The sequence below is a fragment of the Nematostella vectensis genome, chromosome 10 (assembly GCF_932526225.1).
Source record: "Nematostella vectensis chromosome 10, jaNemVect1.1, whole genome shotgun sequence".
NCBI classification, from domain to species: domain Eukaryota; kingdom Metazoa; phylum Cnidaria; class Anthozoa; order Actiniaria; family Edwardsiidae; genus Nematostella; species Nematostella vectensis.
Window position 1 is genome coordinate 9,131,856 of NC_064043.1, and position 14,879 is coordinate 9,146,734.

At 40.1% G+C, this 14,879-nt stretch overlaps 1 protein-coding gene across 1 annotated transcript; it reads left to right on the top strand.

Moving 5' to 3' along the window:
• The first annotated feature begins 8,065 nt into the window (after positions 1 to 8,065).
• Positions 8,066 to 14,789, top strand: LOC5513590 (ras association domain-containing protein 1). The gene is made up of 9 exons (XM_032383079.2): positions 8,066 to 8,764; positions 9,240 to 9,370; positions 10,352 to 10,468; positions 10,738 to 10,857; positions 11,064 to 11,144; positions 11,413 to 11,503; positions 11,690 to 11,805; positions 13,413 to 13,490; positions 13,955 to 14,789. Exons 1-9 carry the CDS (start codon positions 8,107 to 8,109, stop codon positions 14,063 to 14,065), a joined length of 1,503 nt encoding a protein of 500 aa, XP_032238970.2. The 5' UTR covers positions 8,066 to 8,106; the 3' UTR covers positions 14,066 to 14,789.
• The last annotated feature ends 90 nt before the right edge of the window (positions 14,790 to 14,879 follow it).

The window sequence follows — 14,879 nt, forward strand, 5'->3', positions numbered from 1 at the left end:
CGTCCTTAGGTGTCCTTAGCCGTCCTTAGGTGCCCTTGGCTGTCCATAGGTGTACCTAGCTGTCCTTAGGTGTCCTTTGCCGTCCTTAGGTGTACCTAGCCGTCCTTAGGTGTACCTTGCCGTCCGTAGGTGTCCTTGGCCGTCCTTAGGTGTACCTAGCCGTCCTTAGGTGTCCTTTGCCGTCCTTAGGTGTACCTAGCCGTCCTCAGGTGAACCTTGCCGTCCTTAGATGTCCTTGGCCGTCCTTAGGTGTACCTGGCCGTCCTTACGTGTCCTTTGCCGTCCTTAGGTGAACCTTGCCGTCCTTAGATGTCCTTGGCCGTCCTTAGGTGTCCTTGGCCGGCCTTAGGTGTACCTAGCCGTCCTTAGGTTTCCTTAGGTGTACCTAGCCGTCCTTAGGTGTCCTTGGCCGTCCTTAGGTGTCCTTGGCCGTCCTTAGGTGTACCTAGCCGTCCTTAGGTGTCCTTGGCCGGCCTTAGGTGTACCTAGCCGTCCTTAGGTGTACCTAGCCGTCCTTAGGCGTCCTTGGCCATCCTTGGGTGTCCGTCGCCGTCCCTAGGTGTACTTTACCGTCGTATGGTGTCCTTGGATGTCCTTTGCTGTCCTTAGGTGTCCTTTTTTGAACGGATTAGATAATTAAGACGACTGTTTAGTTAAGCTACCGCGGCTTCCTCTACTTTGAGCACAGCCTCCCTTTCCTATGATTAGACTGATAAGATTTATTGTAGTTTACGCATTTCCCTTTGAGTAAGAGTCTGGGAATGAGGCACGTCCTACTTTAGGACACGTCCCACCTGCCTATAAATTATAGTACCAATTTAGCAATCTTTAAGAGTTGAGCAGAGAAATCGAAGAGAGAAGAGTTGAGTTGAGAGCCAGAGAAGCAGAGTTAGAGAAGTCAGAGTGGAGTTTGAAGAGTTACAAGCTTACTCGGAGTTGTATTTCTTCAAGCCCCGGAGACGAGACCAGACGTAAGTTGAATTTGTAAATATTGATTTAGCCTTTTTGTGATTTACAGAACTGCCTGTAATCCTTAGCTTTTTATCCTAAATTCGTGAATTGTTAATTACTTCATACTTATCACCGCATGTGTTCGATAGTTGGGCGAGTTGATTGTAATAAACGCTGTTAAATCAAGCTTGGATGACTGTTCTACACTGTGGTTGACACTAAAACGAGCCCACTGCACACTTCCCACAAGTCGCTGCTTTGGAACCGCTCACAATCAGGAATGCGCTAATGATGGAAAAGAGCTTGAGCGATTGGTATAAAGATTACAAGATGTAGAGGAACAAGTATTGTAGTGATGGACTAATCCCGTCTGCAGATCCCTCTTAGTAGAGGGGGGTGGTAAGTGCGCGAAGAAAGGAAAAAGGGGGAAGGGGGAAGAGGGATCTGGTAAAGTCCGGTTTTTTTGGTGCACCTGACGCCACTGCGCATGTCACTGCTGTACAGTGTGACCAGAGAGATCACAGATGTAAGAAAAAAAAAATAGCTTACATTTAATCATGCACTGTCGTTCAGTGAAACTTCCGTGAAACTTCACATAAGCATCAAGACAATAACTTTCAGTACAGTTAGTTTCAGTATTTTTATTATATAAGAATTTCTTATAATTTTTTTTTAATTAAAAGTTCTAAACATCCCCTTCACACAACCCCATATAAACCCTATGTTGTAGCACTGAACAACACGCTTGGGTGACTTGTGGTGGGTCACTTTCAATTTTTCGAACAATGTTTTTCTTTCTGTTCTGGTTCACCGCTATAACGACGACTATATTGCCGGATTGAGAGTCCCAGAAAATACCATACCCCCAACCCCCTGGAAAAAAAATAAATACAGTAACTGTTAAGGAAAAAGGGCATTTACTCCCCCCCTCCCCTCTAGGAATTCATGGGCGTTCGACCCCCCTACCCCTCTGGGATTTCCAATCCCCCCCCATGGAGGCGATTCCATTTTCTGGAACTACACATTTCAAGCAGTGCGTGGCTGGGCCGAATCCCATGATATTATGCTTATAATTACAAAACCCACATAGCAAGAAATAGCATGTTGAGTTAATCGGTTTTGAGTTAAAGCTGTATTGTCACCAGTTTACTTCCGGAGGTCCTACGGAAACCTCAACCGTTAAAAGACAAAAGAATCTATTAAAATTCCTTTTGTTCTCTTTTGTCTTTCGCTATTATACTTTGTTTCAACAAGGGTCTGTGAAAACCCCTCTCGGATAAAACGAAGCAAAAATAAAACTATGTTTATCGTCCTGATAAAATCAAAATAGAACAACCTACCTAAAGATCTAAGATCAACCAAGAATCTGTCACGATTTTAAAAGGGTTTGCGTTCTCTACCTGGGGGGGGGGGGGGGGGGGGGGGTAATAGGTTTGCGGATCGGCGGATTCAGCCCCGAAATGCTCACGGATTACGGATTTTATTGATTATTTCAGCGGATTGGCGGATTTTGGAAATACGGCGGATCACGGATCTGTTGACAATTTGGGCACGTATTTCGGATTTTGACTGCTTTGACGGTCGAATTTCGGATTTTAAAAGAATTTCAATCGATGCTATTGTTTATCTGTCAAACCATGCGGATTTAAAAATATCTGCGGATCCACGGATTTACATACCCCTATTCACCCCCCCCCCCCCCCACCTGTCCATGCCTCAGTATGAACAATTATATGTGTTAAAAATGTGAAATTGTTTGTTTAAAAAGTTTATAATTTATATCTACATTTTAAATGTACCATATTTACTGCTTTAATTTTATGTGTCATACCGTAACACGGCTCTCATGAAAAGCAATTGGGTCAAAACACTTGTTCTTCCTTGGTGCCCGATTACCCGAGACCTACCACCTTTTCGTTTTTACCGAAAAATGCAGTTTTTAAAGGCAAATATCTCGCTAAATAATTAGCGTATCAAAAATATAAACCAACCACCATGCTCTACATTTTAAAGTAAAAGAGAACAACTCATTTAGGTGCCCCTAATACATGCTTTGAGAAAATGAGCCTTGAAAAACAGGAGGAGGTACCACCCGAGACCCAACACCTCTTTTGACAAGACTGGGTACCTAAAAAGTACTGTTGTTTTGACCTCTTCCCTAAATTAGTAAAATGTCCGTATCTAAATAAAATGTGTATGTAACTTTCCTGTCTCTTTGCGAAGTTATAAATCTACTTTCCGCTCCGTCTCTAATGTCAACCATTTATCGCGTGGGGGAGGAGGGATTTAGGATATTTTAGGGAGCTTAGAAGGGGAGATCACTCGGAATTTAGACTTCAATAAACAGACAAACAACATTGATAAGGAGTAGAAACGGACCATTAGAAAAGTAAAGAGAGTGAAGATAAAAAAAAATCGTGCATGTTAAAAAAGGCATGCAACGCAAAGCGTCTTTGATTAAAGTCCCTGAGAAACGAGCAAAAAAGCAAGCACCGCAACCCAAAAAACCATGCACGACTGGAACTTCCCCACCACTCCCCATTCACTTTAATGGTCCGCCCCTCAATATGTATCGGTTGATTGTGCATGTTGTTTCCATGACCGAGGCCAGTGCCCTCCTTTATTGCAATTTCTTGTAAAAGCGGAAAAGCTGTCTATCTTCAAAGCGAGGCTTTTTCACTTTCTCTGTGCAGATTGGTGTGACTGTGTTGTTTGTCCGTCGCTACGACGAGGACCATCGTGTTCAATTTTTTCATTTTCACCGTCATCCTGAGCGGGACTAAGGACGCTTGTGGGTGCGCAGATGGCTAATAAGGCCAATCTGTGCACGGAAAAGCCTGGGGCACTGAGGGCATGGTATTATTGCAGCTTTGGGATCTTGAGACTTTCTGGCGGCTCTACGCTCCTCTGCGGCAGCTGTCCAATTTGCCTCGCATGCCGCAGCACCGTTGCGAATGACACGGCGCCAACCTTGACGGTTTTGTGCCAGAAGCTCCCACGAGGTGTGATCGATGTTGAATGCTTTCAGCGAGAGTTTTAGGGTGTCTTTAAATCTCTTCTTCTGGCCACCTTTGCAGCGTTTTCCGTGCTGAAGCTCACCAAACAGAAGTTTCTTAGGAAGCCGTTCATCAGGCATACGAGCTACGTGCCCCGCCCAGCGAAGCTGAGACTGTTTCAGGATGGTGTGAATGCTGGGCAGACCTGCACGTGCAAGGACCTCAGTATCCGGGATCTTTTCTTGCCAGCGAACATTGAGAATTTTCCTCAGACAGGTAGTGTGGAAATGGTTAAGCTTCATCGCATGGCGCTTGTAGATAGTCCAGGTTTCAGACCCGTAAAGTAGCGTAGGCAGCACAACGGCACGATACACTTTGATCTTTGTATCTGTTCTTATCCCTCTCCTTTTCCAAACGTTCTTACGAAGCCTTCCAAATGCGGCGCTTGCTATGGCGAGTCTGTTGGTAACTTCGTCATCGAGGACAACGTTTCTGGAGAGAGTACTGCCAAGGTAGGTAAATTTGTCAACAGCATTGAGTTTTTGACCATTGATGATGATGTTAGGTTCAGTGTAGGGCTTTCCAGGCGCTGGCTGATGCATAGCCTCCGTCTTTTTGGTGTTTATTTTGAGGCCGAAGTTATTACAGGCACTAGAAAACAGATCTACGCTGTGTTGCAGGTCTGCTTGAGAGGTAGCATTGAGGGCACAATCGTCAGCGAATAAGAGGTCGTTTACAGTATCAGCCGAGATCTTGGATTTCGCCTGAAGCCTCCTGAGATTGAACACAGAGCCATCGAAACGATACTTGATGCCGATGCCTACCTCATCATCTTTAAAAGCGTCAGTCAGCATGGCTGAGAACATCAGACTGAATAGAGTAGGGGCAAGGACGCATCCTTGCTTAACTCCGTTTGAGACAGGGAAAGAATGAGAGGTTTCTCCGTTGTCCTGGACGCTCGCAAGCATGCCGTCATGTAATTGGCGTACGATGTTTATGAATTTGCTGGGACAGCCAAACTTCGCCATTATTTTCCAGAGGCCCTCTCTACTGACAGTATCAAACGCTTTTGTCAGGTCGACGTAGGTGGAATACAGGTCGACATTTTGTTCTTGACACTTCTCCTGAAGTTGCCTTGCAGCAAATATCATGTCAGTTGTCCCGCGCTCCTTCCGGAAACCACATTGACTTTCAGGTAGGAGGCCTTGCTCGAGATGTACAATGAGACGATTGAGTAAGACTCTGGCCAGAATTTTGCCAGCGATGGACAGCAGGGAGATTCCTCGATGATTATCGCAGATACGGCGGTTTCCTTTGCGTTTGTAGAGATGTATAATGGAGGCATCCTTAAAGTCCTGAGGCACTGCCTCGTGATTCCAGATGAGCTGAAAAAGCTGGTAAAGTTTCTCCGTCAGAGCCGCACCTCCCTCTTTGTAGACTTCCGCTGGTATGGAGTCTGACCCTGGGGCTTTGCCACTGGATAGAAGGTTGACTGCTTTCTGAATTTCCACGAATGTTGGTACAACGTCCATGGTTTCGTCGACAGGAACTTGAGGTAGTCTGTTAATGGCTTCGTCATTTATTGCCGAGGGTCTATTCAGGACACTCTCAAAGTGTTCTGCCCACCTCGCCAGGACTTTATCTTTATCGGAGATCAGTGTTTCCCCATCAGCACTGAGAAGTGGAGACAATGAGCCTGAGGTAGTAGGACCATAGATTTCATTTAAGCTGTTGTAGAAATTTTTCATGTCGTTTCTGTCAGCATATGACTAACGTGAGGCCGATTACTCAGAAAATACCAACATGGTAACGTTTAGTGTCATGGTACACTGAACCAAACAACAGTAGTGGAAATGTTTCATATAGTTCATAAAATCCGCCTTTTAACGGCCAAGTACACTTAAGGACGGCCAAGGACACTCAAGGACAGCCAAGGACACCATAGGACGGCTAGGTACACCTAAGGACGGCTAGGTATACCTGAGGGAAGGTAGGAAAATCTAATATTGTATGGACAAACTCTACCGATCTTGATCACACTTCACCGATCATATGTGAAGTACCTACCAAATCAAGACAAATCCAAGATGGCGGACAGCGGCGAAAGAGCTGCCTTTCGAGAAGTTTTACCAAAACAAGGCCTGCTCTTTACAGAACAAACGCCAATCCCTGTCTTGTGTAAGCCCAAAATCATGCCTATGAAGTCTGTGACTTTGGAAAAGCTGGAAACGATGCAGAGAGAAGCACAGGAAGCGGTAAAACGCCAGGAAGAGGAACAAAAACTCCAGGGAGGAATGATATGAAATAAGTAACAACAACGAAAATAGTGACTATTTAAAACAGAAGGGTTTAAGCTACAGGAAGTCTGCCTTTATTTACACGAAGATCTTAAACGATCAAGTTTCAACTTATTTTCGGGGATTGGATGAAGTATTGTTTGGACTTGCGACAGTGAACATAGCAACGGCGAGAATAAACAATTGCACTACATTACATGAGGTCACCAAGCGAGCTTACTCACCCCTACATCAAGAGAGCCCGGTTTCTTCCTTTATTCACATTTACAGACTTGTGACTCGCGTTGCCGTGTATTCCTTTTTTTCGTTTCTAGTTGAATATGAGTCTAGTCAGTCAAAGACGTCCATCACCTTGTGACAGGACGAAAACTTTAAAAAAATATTTAAAAATTATTTGTACACTGATGACAGGCTGTAGGCCTGAAGGATTCTAGTGAACACTCAAATAATGAATATTTTTAAGTATTAAATAGACTATAAGAAATAATTGTTGTACTAAGCCATGTGCATGTTGTTGATGTCATACCCATCATGACCAATCAGAAATGTTTGCCCAACGACATGACGGAAAAACATGACGTGACGCTTCAAATAAGCCCATTTCAAATCGAATACGGCAGAGAATTCCTCAGAGTACTTAGTAACTTAAAGAAAACAAAATATCAAGTGCAACTTTTTTTTAAATGATGTGACTTTTTGTTAAGTGTCATTGAAATTTGGGCTTTTCGTCCCTGAACTGTACACAGGGCAATCATGAGGAAAATTATCTTAAAAAGCCAAACTCTGGTTATGTGCACTTCGGCCTCACGTTATTTGTGTTTTTAAAATGAGTTCGTAATACAAGGAACCTATAGCCACTAAAGAAATTGTGTCTTCTCTATCTGGAATTGCATGTTTTCCAGGTTTTTCCTTCATGTCTTGCTCAACAGACTTAGCACTTTAAAATTTCAGCCATAATGTCACTCCTATCTATTACTTGCCATCATTGACTTGATGTTTTGTAAAGTAATTTTCCTGACAGAAACTTTTTCAAGCCAATTTCTTTCCAATTTCAGTTGGTCTGCTGTAATCTTAATTCAGCTTGTTCTTAGTATACCTGGCATCATAAACATTGTATGCTTACACTAGAAAAAAACTCAACATTGCTTAAGCTGTGTTTTTGCACTGTTTTTTTTCTAAATACACCTAACTTTGTGACATGCAGAAAAGGTTTGTAGGTAGCTGAATCAGAAAACGTCACAACTAACACCCATGCAGTTGCGGATTCAGGATTATGGTTCTAAGGGTTTAATAAAACTGTTCTTTTTATTTAAAAAATGCTAAACAAATATTACTAAGACAAAAAATGCTATAAACCACAGGATATAGGATAATTTTACTTCAAAATAATGTCTAATGTTTTTAGTGTTGAATAAAGAATGTATTTCTATTTAAACTGATTGTATTTTTGCACCTGTGGCAAGCTCTGCCTCTACTCATTACCTTGTACCATTTTTAAGTGCTGCGTTTTTGTAACAGCCACGGCCTGGTAAATGAGTAACTCCGGAGAGGAAAATGTGTGTTATTCAACACAAACATGACATTTAAACATCATTTTGGAGTAAAATTATCCTACAGGTCGTCAGAAATACACATCCGTTAATTTTCATATTCCTCGTATTTACTTGCTCTTTGTGAACGAGTAAGTTGCAACGATAATTCGATAACTGAATGGATATAGAACAAAACAATACTTCTTCCATTTCGGTTCATTATTTGTGCACAACCACCGGAAGTTGTTGTCTGTTAAATTTACATATTGGCGCCTTATATGGCAAATCTCTCTTGGGTATCAGAATACAATATGGCCGTGCGAGGATTACATGTCATCACAATTTCATTTCTCTCTTCAGCACAACAAGTCGCCAGCTTCATCCTTTCAATTTCACGTCGTCTCCCCTTCGCTAGCGTCTATGTGGAAGCTAACTCTCCGAGTTCTTTTTAATTTGTTAGAAGGATTTTTTGAGAACTGGCTGCCTTTGCTACTGGAAGTTGGGATCATCTGCGCAGAAAGAGCAATAGTGAGATCGTTTTGTCTGCTGGGAATAAGAATGGACGACGATGTGTTCCTTGGTGAAGATCCCTTGGGGTCGCAAGGTAAAAGCAATCCTTCATCTCCAAGAAGCCCGAACGATGATATAGAATTGAGAACAATTGCTGGAATGAGAAGCAAAGAATCAGACCTTCTTCGGTCCGTGTCTATGCCCGATGGACTAGATGTCAAATCCAAAGGCACTGCTCAACAAGCGTCGCTTATGAGCCCTGTAAAAGAATTTATATCAAACTTTGTACATCGTAAGGCAGGGAAACGGCGCCAAATTGCAGGGCCATCAACAACTGATGATATCAGTTCTCATCAGACGGATCAACAAAAAGGACGAGGACATTCCTTCCTTCCTTTCTCACTTCGAAACCCAACATGGTGTGATTTGTGTGGTGAATTCATTTGGGGCTTGTACAAGCAAGCAATTCGATGTAAACGTGAGTTCGGTAGAGAATAAACCTCAATGCTAGAAAATCGGACATTTATATTATGAAATTAAATATGACGTGGATGTGCATTTTTTGTTTGTTCAACATACATCAGATGTGCTTTATGTTAACACCTCTCGCCAAACCCCCCCTCACACCCTCACCTAACAGAGGGTGTATAGAAGAGTTTATACCAATGAAATCATAAGCACACTATTTATTATAGGCTTATAATAGACAACTAAATTGTTCTGATTTAAGCTTCCTAAAAAGCAATCATTACAGATTAATATTATGCATATTTTTTTTTTTGCTTTGAGGAGAGAACATCTTATGCAAATATATTTTTTCATGATTATTCTCACATTTCATGGTCTTAACACAAACTGTAATCTGTATGTTATTGTTGGCAGTGGGAAGGTTTCCCATCATACAAAATTGACAGAATTCTACTGATATTTTTGAATGTGACATTTTATTTCAGATTGTAAGTATACATGCCATCGGCGATGTCGTATAGATGTCGATCTTGACTGTTTGGGTGCTTGGCCAAATATTGTACGCAACATGTCAGTGGATGAAGTCACCATGAAAACACTACATCTTCTTGATGACGTATGTATGCATTGCACTCAGACTTTTTCACAGACCTGGCATAACGAGGAAACTCAGCTTCTCTATTGTTATTGATCCCATTTACAGTCGGATTTGTTTGTTGTGTAACCTTGGTGAATCCAAAATCTTAGTCTCGTTTGGAAAAAGCGCCAAGTCAATCAACTGCTTAAATGAATCAATGGCTTTCATGTTTTCTCTGTTTTGTCATAAACCATTTGACTGCACACGGGAAGGAAATTGATTGGCCATGGTGGTATGACTATGCCATGGTCATGATGGTATGACTATGCCATGGTCATGATGGTATGACTATGCCATGGTCATGGTGGTATGACTATGCCATGGTCATGATGGTATGACTATGCCATGGTCATGGTGGTATGACTATGCCATGGTCATGATGGTATGACTATGCCATGGCCATGGTGGTATGACTATGCCATTGTCATGATGGTATGACTATGCCATGGTCATGGTGGTATGACTATGCCATGGTCATGATGGCATGACTATGCCATGGTCATGATGGCATGACTATGCCATGGTCATGATGGTATGACTATGCCATGGCCATGGTGGCATGACTATGCCATGGTCATGATGGTATGACTATGCCATGGTCATGGTGGTATGACTATGCCATGGTCATGATGGTATGACTATACCATGGTCATGATGGTATGACTATTCCCAGACCAGAAATGGATTTGAATCCTTGGCGCTCATACAACATCAAATTTGACAATAGAAATAAAAACAGCTTATTGCAAGAATGGTATGATACTTTAAACCGTTGGTAAAAAATGTTGCTGATTGAAACAAAAATGCTCTGATTGATATTTTTTAATTAAAAATGGACACTAAGACCAAATATTTTTCTTTGTAACAGGTTAAAGATAAAAAAAAACAATTACATCTTACAGATGCACAGAAAGCTAAGGATAATTCTTGAAATAATCTTATGTTTATGTTTTTTTCCAGGATGATATCAAACGAAATGAACCCTTCACTTTGGTATCTACACAGTTGCAGCAAGATACCATGAGGCAGAAGATTGAGGAGTTTAATGCCAAAACTACTGGACTAATAATGACAATGGTATGTGAACACGTTGAGAATCGGGCATAGATCCACTTTGGTTTTATAATCTTTACTTTCATTTATTCATGATCGTGATCATCATATTGTTATTATAGTGTTATTGTTATCATCATTCACCATATGTGACATATCTGAAATGTAGCTAGATATATTTCTTAGAAGGAGTAGTGTGTGTGTGTGTGGGGAGGGGGTAGGGAGAGAGGGCTTGCAGGGTGTGTTTGTAAGTAAGAAATGCTTGATGATCATCTGTAAAATGTATTTTGCAGAAAGAGGATGCTTTCCAAGGTTTTGTCAGAGTTCACATGAATCTTTTACGACCAATCAACATTGTAGCAGGAGAAAGACCCCTCTCAATATTTGAGGCTGTTCGTTCAGAAAACAGCAAAGTGAGTACCACACAGTGTTTATCCATGCATATTTTCATCTACTATACCATGAAAAATAATTAAAAGTTTGAATACTCTTTATCTGCTAAGATATATTTCTTTATTCCATAAACTTGAATCTAACCATCTATGTGGACAAAAAGGTCCCCTCTGTTTACTGATTACAATTTTAACAGTTTGGTTTATCACCATTTTCACTTCTACAGAAAATACAGAGAACCTCATTTTTCCTTCCTCTTGGTACAGTAAAAGCCCTACATATTTCAAGCACTACCACAGTGCAAGAGGTCAGTCAGTATTAATCATTAATTTTCTACATTTATATTGGGCTTGCTGCATTTTGTATTCTGAGGTTTGCATCTCAAAACATGAATTTATAAAACACTGATGCGAACTAATAGCAACAGGTGTGAGTTTTGTGCTTGCTAATAGATCACATAATAAGATTAGATTTTATCACATTGAAACAGCAAATTGTTTGGTTATCTCTATAAATGCCAATTTAAGTTTTATATTGAAACTTAATGCCTTTTGTTTTTGGTATTTTTTCATTAGGTGATTGAAGCTCTGCTGAAGAAGTTCAAAGTTGCAGACAATCCCAGGAAGTTTGCGTTATTTGAATGCTACCAAGAGGAAGACAGGCATTGTAAGAATTATAACTGACTTAAGATATTAAAATATAATTCTCAGGATAACATAATGTACTCCCTACGGAAAGTTTCTTTAAAATTTATGGGAACTGAATGTTTTTAGCCATATGTTATGCTACCAACTTTTTTGTATTTTTGTTCAGAATCTTCCAATGCAAAATTGATTTTGTGTTCCCTCTCAGTGATTCTTCGGCGAATGGCAGATATGGAGAGGCCACTTGTTCTACGGTTACTGTGGGGTGGTGGAGATATCAAACATTCATTTTCCTTACAAGAGAATGAGACAGGCGATATTGTGGTATGTGGAAAACTTCTCCCAGGGAGCACAGCAAAGCTTGCACACATGCCCCAGCAAATAAAAAAAAAAGGTCTGTCAACCAGTAAAAAAAATTTTCTACCCATTGCCAAGGTTAATTGAAGAACACAACAGAAGCTTTAATACATAGCATACAGTCATTTAAGAAGAGACGAGGCAACTCTGCTAGTTTCCTGTTTACATTGTATTGTAGGGATAGCGATGGGTACCAATGTCAGGGTATTTCCCGATACAGACCGAGCCTTAGCTGGGAAATAAAATAATAATTTTTTTCCTCAATAGAATTTCTAACTTTGTTTACAAGGCGAGATTTCGCTTCTGACTTGCATTGATGTTCGTGAAGATTTTGGCTTATGATCATTCAAAAAACTTCATTTTGTATTTCCACACAACGCTTTTAACCCTCCAGAAATACAGAACCTCTGAGTTTTGGCCAACATTTTTTAAAATAATTTCGTCCAAATTGATATGTCATTCTCAACTCTAATTAATTGTAGAAATGTCTTCTTTCGCTTTAAATCCTCCCCCGGGGGAGGGGGGGGGAGAAACTGATAGGGATGCTTGTCATATTTTTTAGGGTTCTAAATCAGGCCCCAGGTATTTTTAGGGGGCATCTGAGAAAAAAAATAGGCTATTCTCTTAGAAATGGTATTTTTAGGGCTTCCGAGTTATATTTTTAGGGTAGCAATTTTTTAGGGGTATTTTTTAGGGGTAATTTCAAATTTCCAGACAAGCATCCCTATCACTTTCACCCTGAAGAAATCCCCGGGAATCCTCCACAGTCGATGAGATATATTCACTAAAGAACTTCTCGAATGTGGATACGTTAAGCTAGTTATTTAGGTAATTTTTCTAGAGTGATTTGTTGTTTTTCTTCGTAGGAAGAGACTCTTTGCAGCTTTTTATATCCCAAATAAAATTTCAGCAAACTTGAAATTGTCACGCTCCTTGCAAAATCATTATTGCTGGAAATTGTCAAAACACAGGGTGTTTGAAGCCGATTTTCTGTAAAGTCAATGATTCTAGATGAAATGACAAATAAAATGCTGTTTTAGTGTGAAGATCTATAACCTTGGGAGTAAAAAGCCAGTTTTCGATGGTCATTTTGCAAATCAACTCACTATTTCGAGCTTTGGAGGTGTGCGGCCCGGTATCGCGGGGTCCGGATCATAGGTTACCAGGCCTCACAAGGAGACAATCAGAGCGTACATTTTAATGGATATCAGACCCCGAAAAAAAAATGATTCTCTACATGAACAATTTCATCATCTAGTCTTGCCTTTGCAGTTTTATCAGAAAGCACAGGCTCGGATTTTGAAATTTGAGATAAGTCTCGGGCTCGGGTTCTGGAATTTTGACAAAAGTCTCAGGGTCTGATTCTGAAACGCAGGTCTCTGCACCTCGGAAAGTCTCAGATTTACCCATCCTTACCCCTTATTGTATAGTTTAGCATTAAAAATAACATTATATTATATATTATTATTGTATAGTTTAGCATGAAAAATAATATTATTATCTCATATTATTATGTTTACAGAATTTACAATAGAATTTATGAAATTCTTAGGCTAACAAATTTTGTATTTTAGTGGGAGGTGTTCTCATTGACTGAACTGCAGAACTTTCTACGTATCCTTGACAAGGAAGAGGAAGAGCTGATTGAACAGGTGAGAATCGAGAGGACCTCACCATACAGTGGCAGGCACATGTATGGGAGCTGAAATCATAGCTGTCAACTCTCCCATTTGGTGGGAGTCTCCAGATTTTGAACCTTTTCTTAAGCCTGATTTTCTTGAAAATATCAATACATCTACTGTACTCTACCACATTAGCTATCCACATACTTCTGATAAATTCAGTGTATTTTCTAAAGATTTTTCCTAAAGCGAGGTTGACAAAAAATTAACCAATGTTTTATATATTTGCGTTTTGAGAAATCCTGGATCTGCAATATCTAGCAGAGGGAAGCTTTTTTTCCCCTGTACCCTAAAAAAGGCCAGGCATAAACAAAGAGTAGCATTAAATGGTAAGGGTGTTAGTTAACTGTAGATCCACCCCTTATTGTATAAGTATTATCCTTAGTGTTGTGGTGAATGGTGCTAAAACTATTTTTGTATCTTCTGTTTCAAAGGTAAAGGAAAAGTACCAGAAATACAAGGAAAGATTAGAACTAGCCATGGAACTACAGAAAGACATGAAGTCAGCAAAAAGCTTATCACTCAAGAGTACAGGCTCTCTCTAATGACTCCTTAGCAAATGTGATAAATCATCCATCATTAAATATCTAGCCATCTGTATTTTAACAGACTCTCACAGGTCTCAAATTACTTGGCTGTAATGTTTTTCAAGTAATTGTAGAGACACAAATCTCAAAGCTAAAAGTAAATGATAATTTTTTTTAACTTTAGATATGTGGTCTGCAACTCTAGGTAAATTTTAAAACCTGTTTAAAAAACATTGTTTAAGTGCCGATTTGCAGGAAAAAATATGCAGGTTTTGTCTTTTAAGTGGGTAAAACAAGGACACCAAGCTGGTCATAACAGGGCGAGGAGCCACGACGTAGGTAAATCAGCATGACTGAATATAGGCAGCTATGGAAATGGATTATCACCATAGAAATAGAATGCGTAGGATGAGTGTGTAGGCGAGAACAATCTATTTGACTGGGAATCAATAAACTTGCTCAATAAAGAAAACATTTAACTTTTGCTGCAACATCGAAATGTAATGTTGTCAATAATCTTAAATATCATATTCTGTGCCAATGATATAGATGTTAATTACATTAATATTATCCTGTAAATAGCAGTTACTTTGTTGCAGAACAACAGTGTAACGTTGTCAATAATCTTAAATATCATATTTTGTGCCAATGATTTAGATGTTAATTACAGTAATATTATCCTGTAAATAGCAAATTTACTTCCTTGCAGTACAGCAATATTTTAATATTGATTCCATGCAAACAAAAATAAAATAAAATAAAATGATCATTGCTTCAAAGAATTGTAATGATTATGGCTGCTAGCTGTAAGGCTCCTTTAAATAAACTCTGG

Bases quoted from the DNA above. Each gene is read 5' to 3' on its own strand.
- LOC5513590 (XM_032383079.2), top strand. From the start codon at position 8,107: ATGTCATCACAATTTCATTTCTCTCTTCAGCACAACAAGTCGCCAGCT. The intron at 10,858-11,063 runs GTGAGTACCACA...TCACTTCTACAG, and splicing joins TTCGTTCAGAAAACAGCAAA to AAAATACAGAGAACCTCATT. The intron at 13,491-13,954 runs GTGAGAATCGAG...TCTGTTTCAAAG, and splicing joins AGGAAGAGCTGATTGAACAG to GTAAAGGAAAAGTACCAGAA.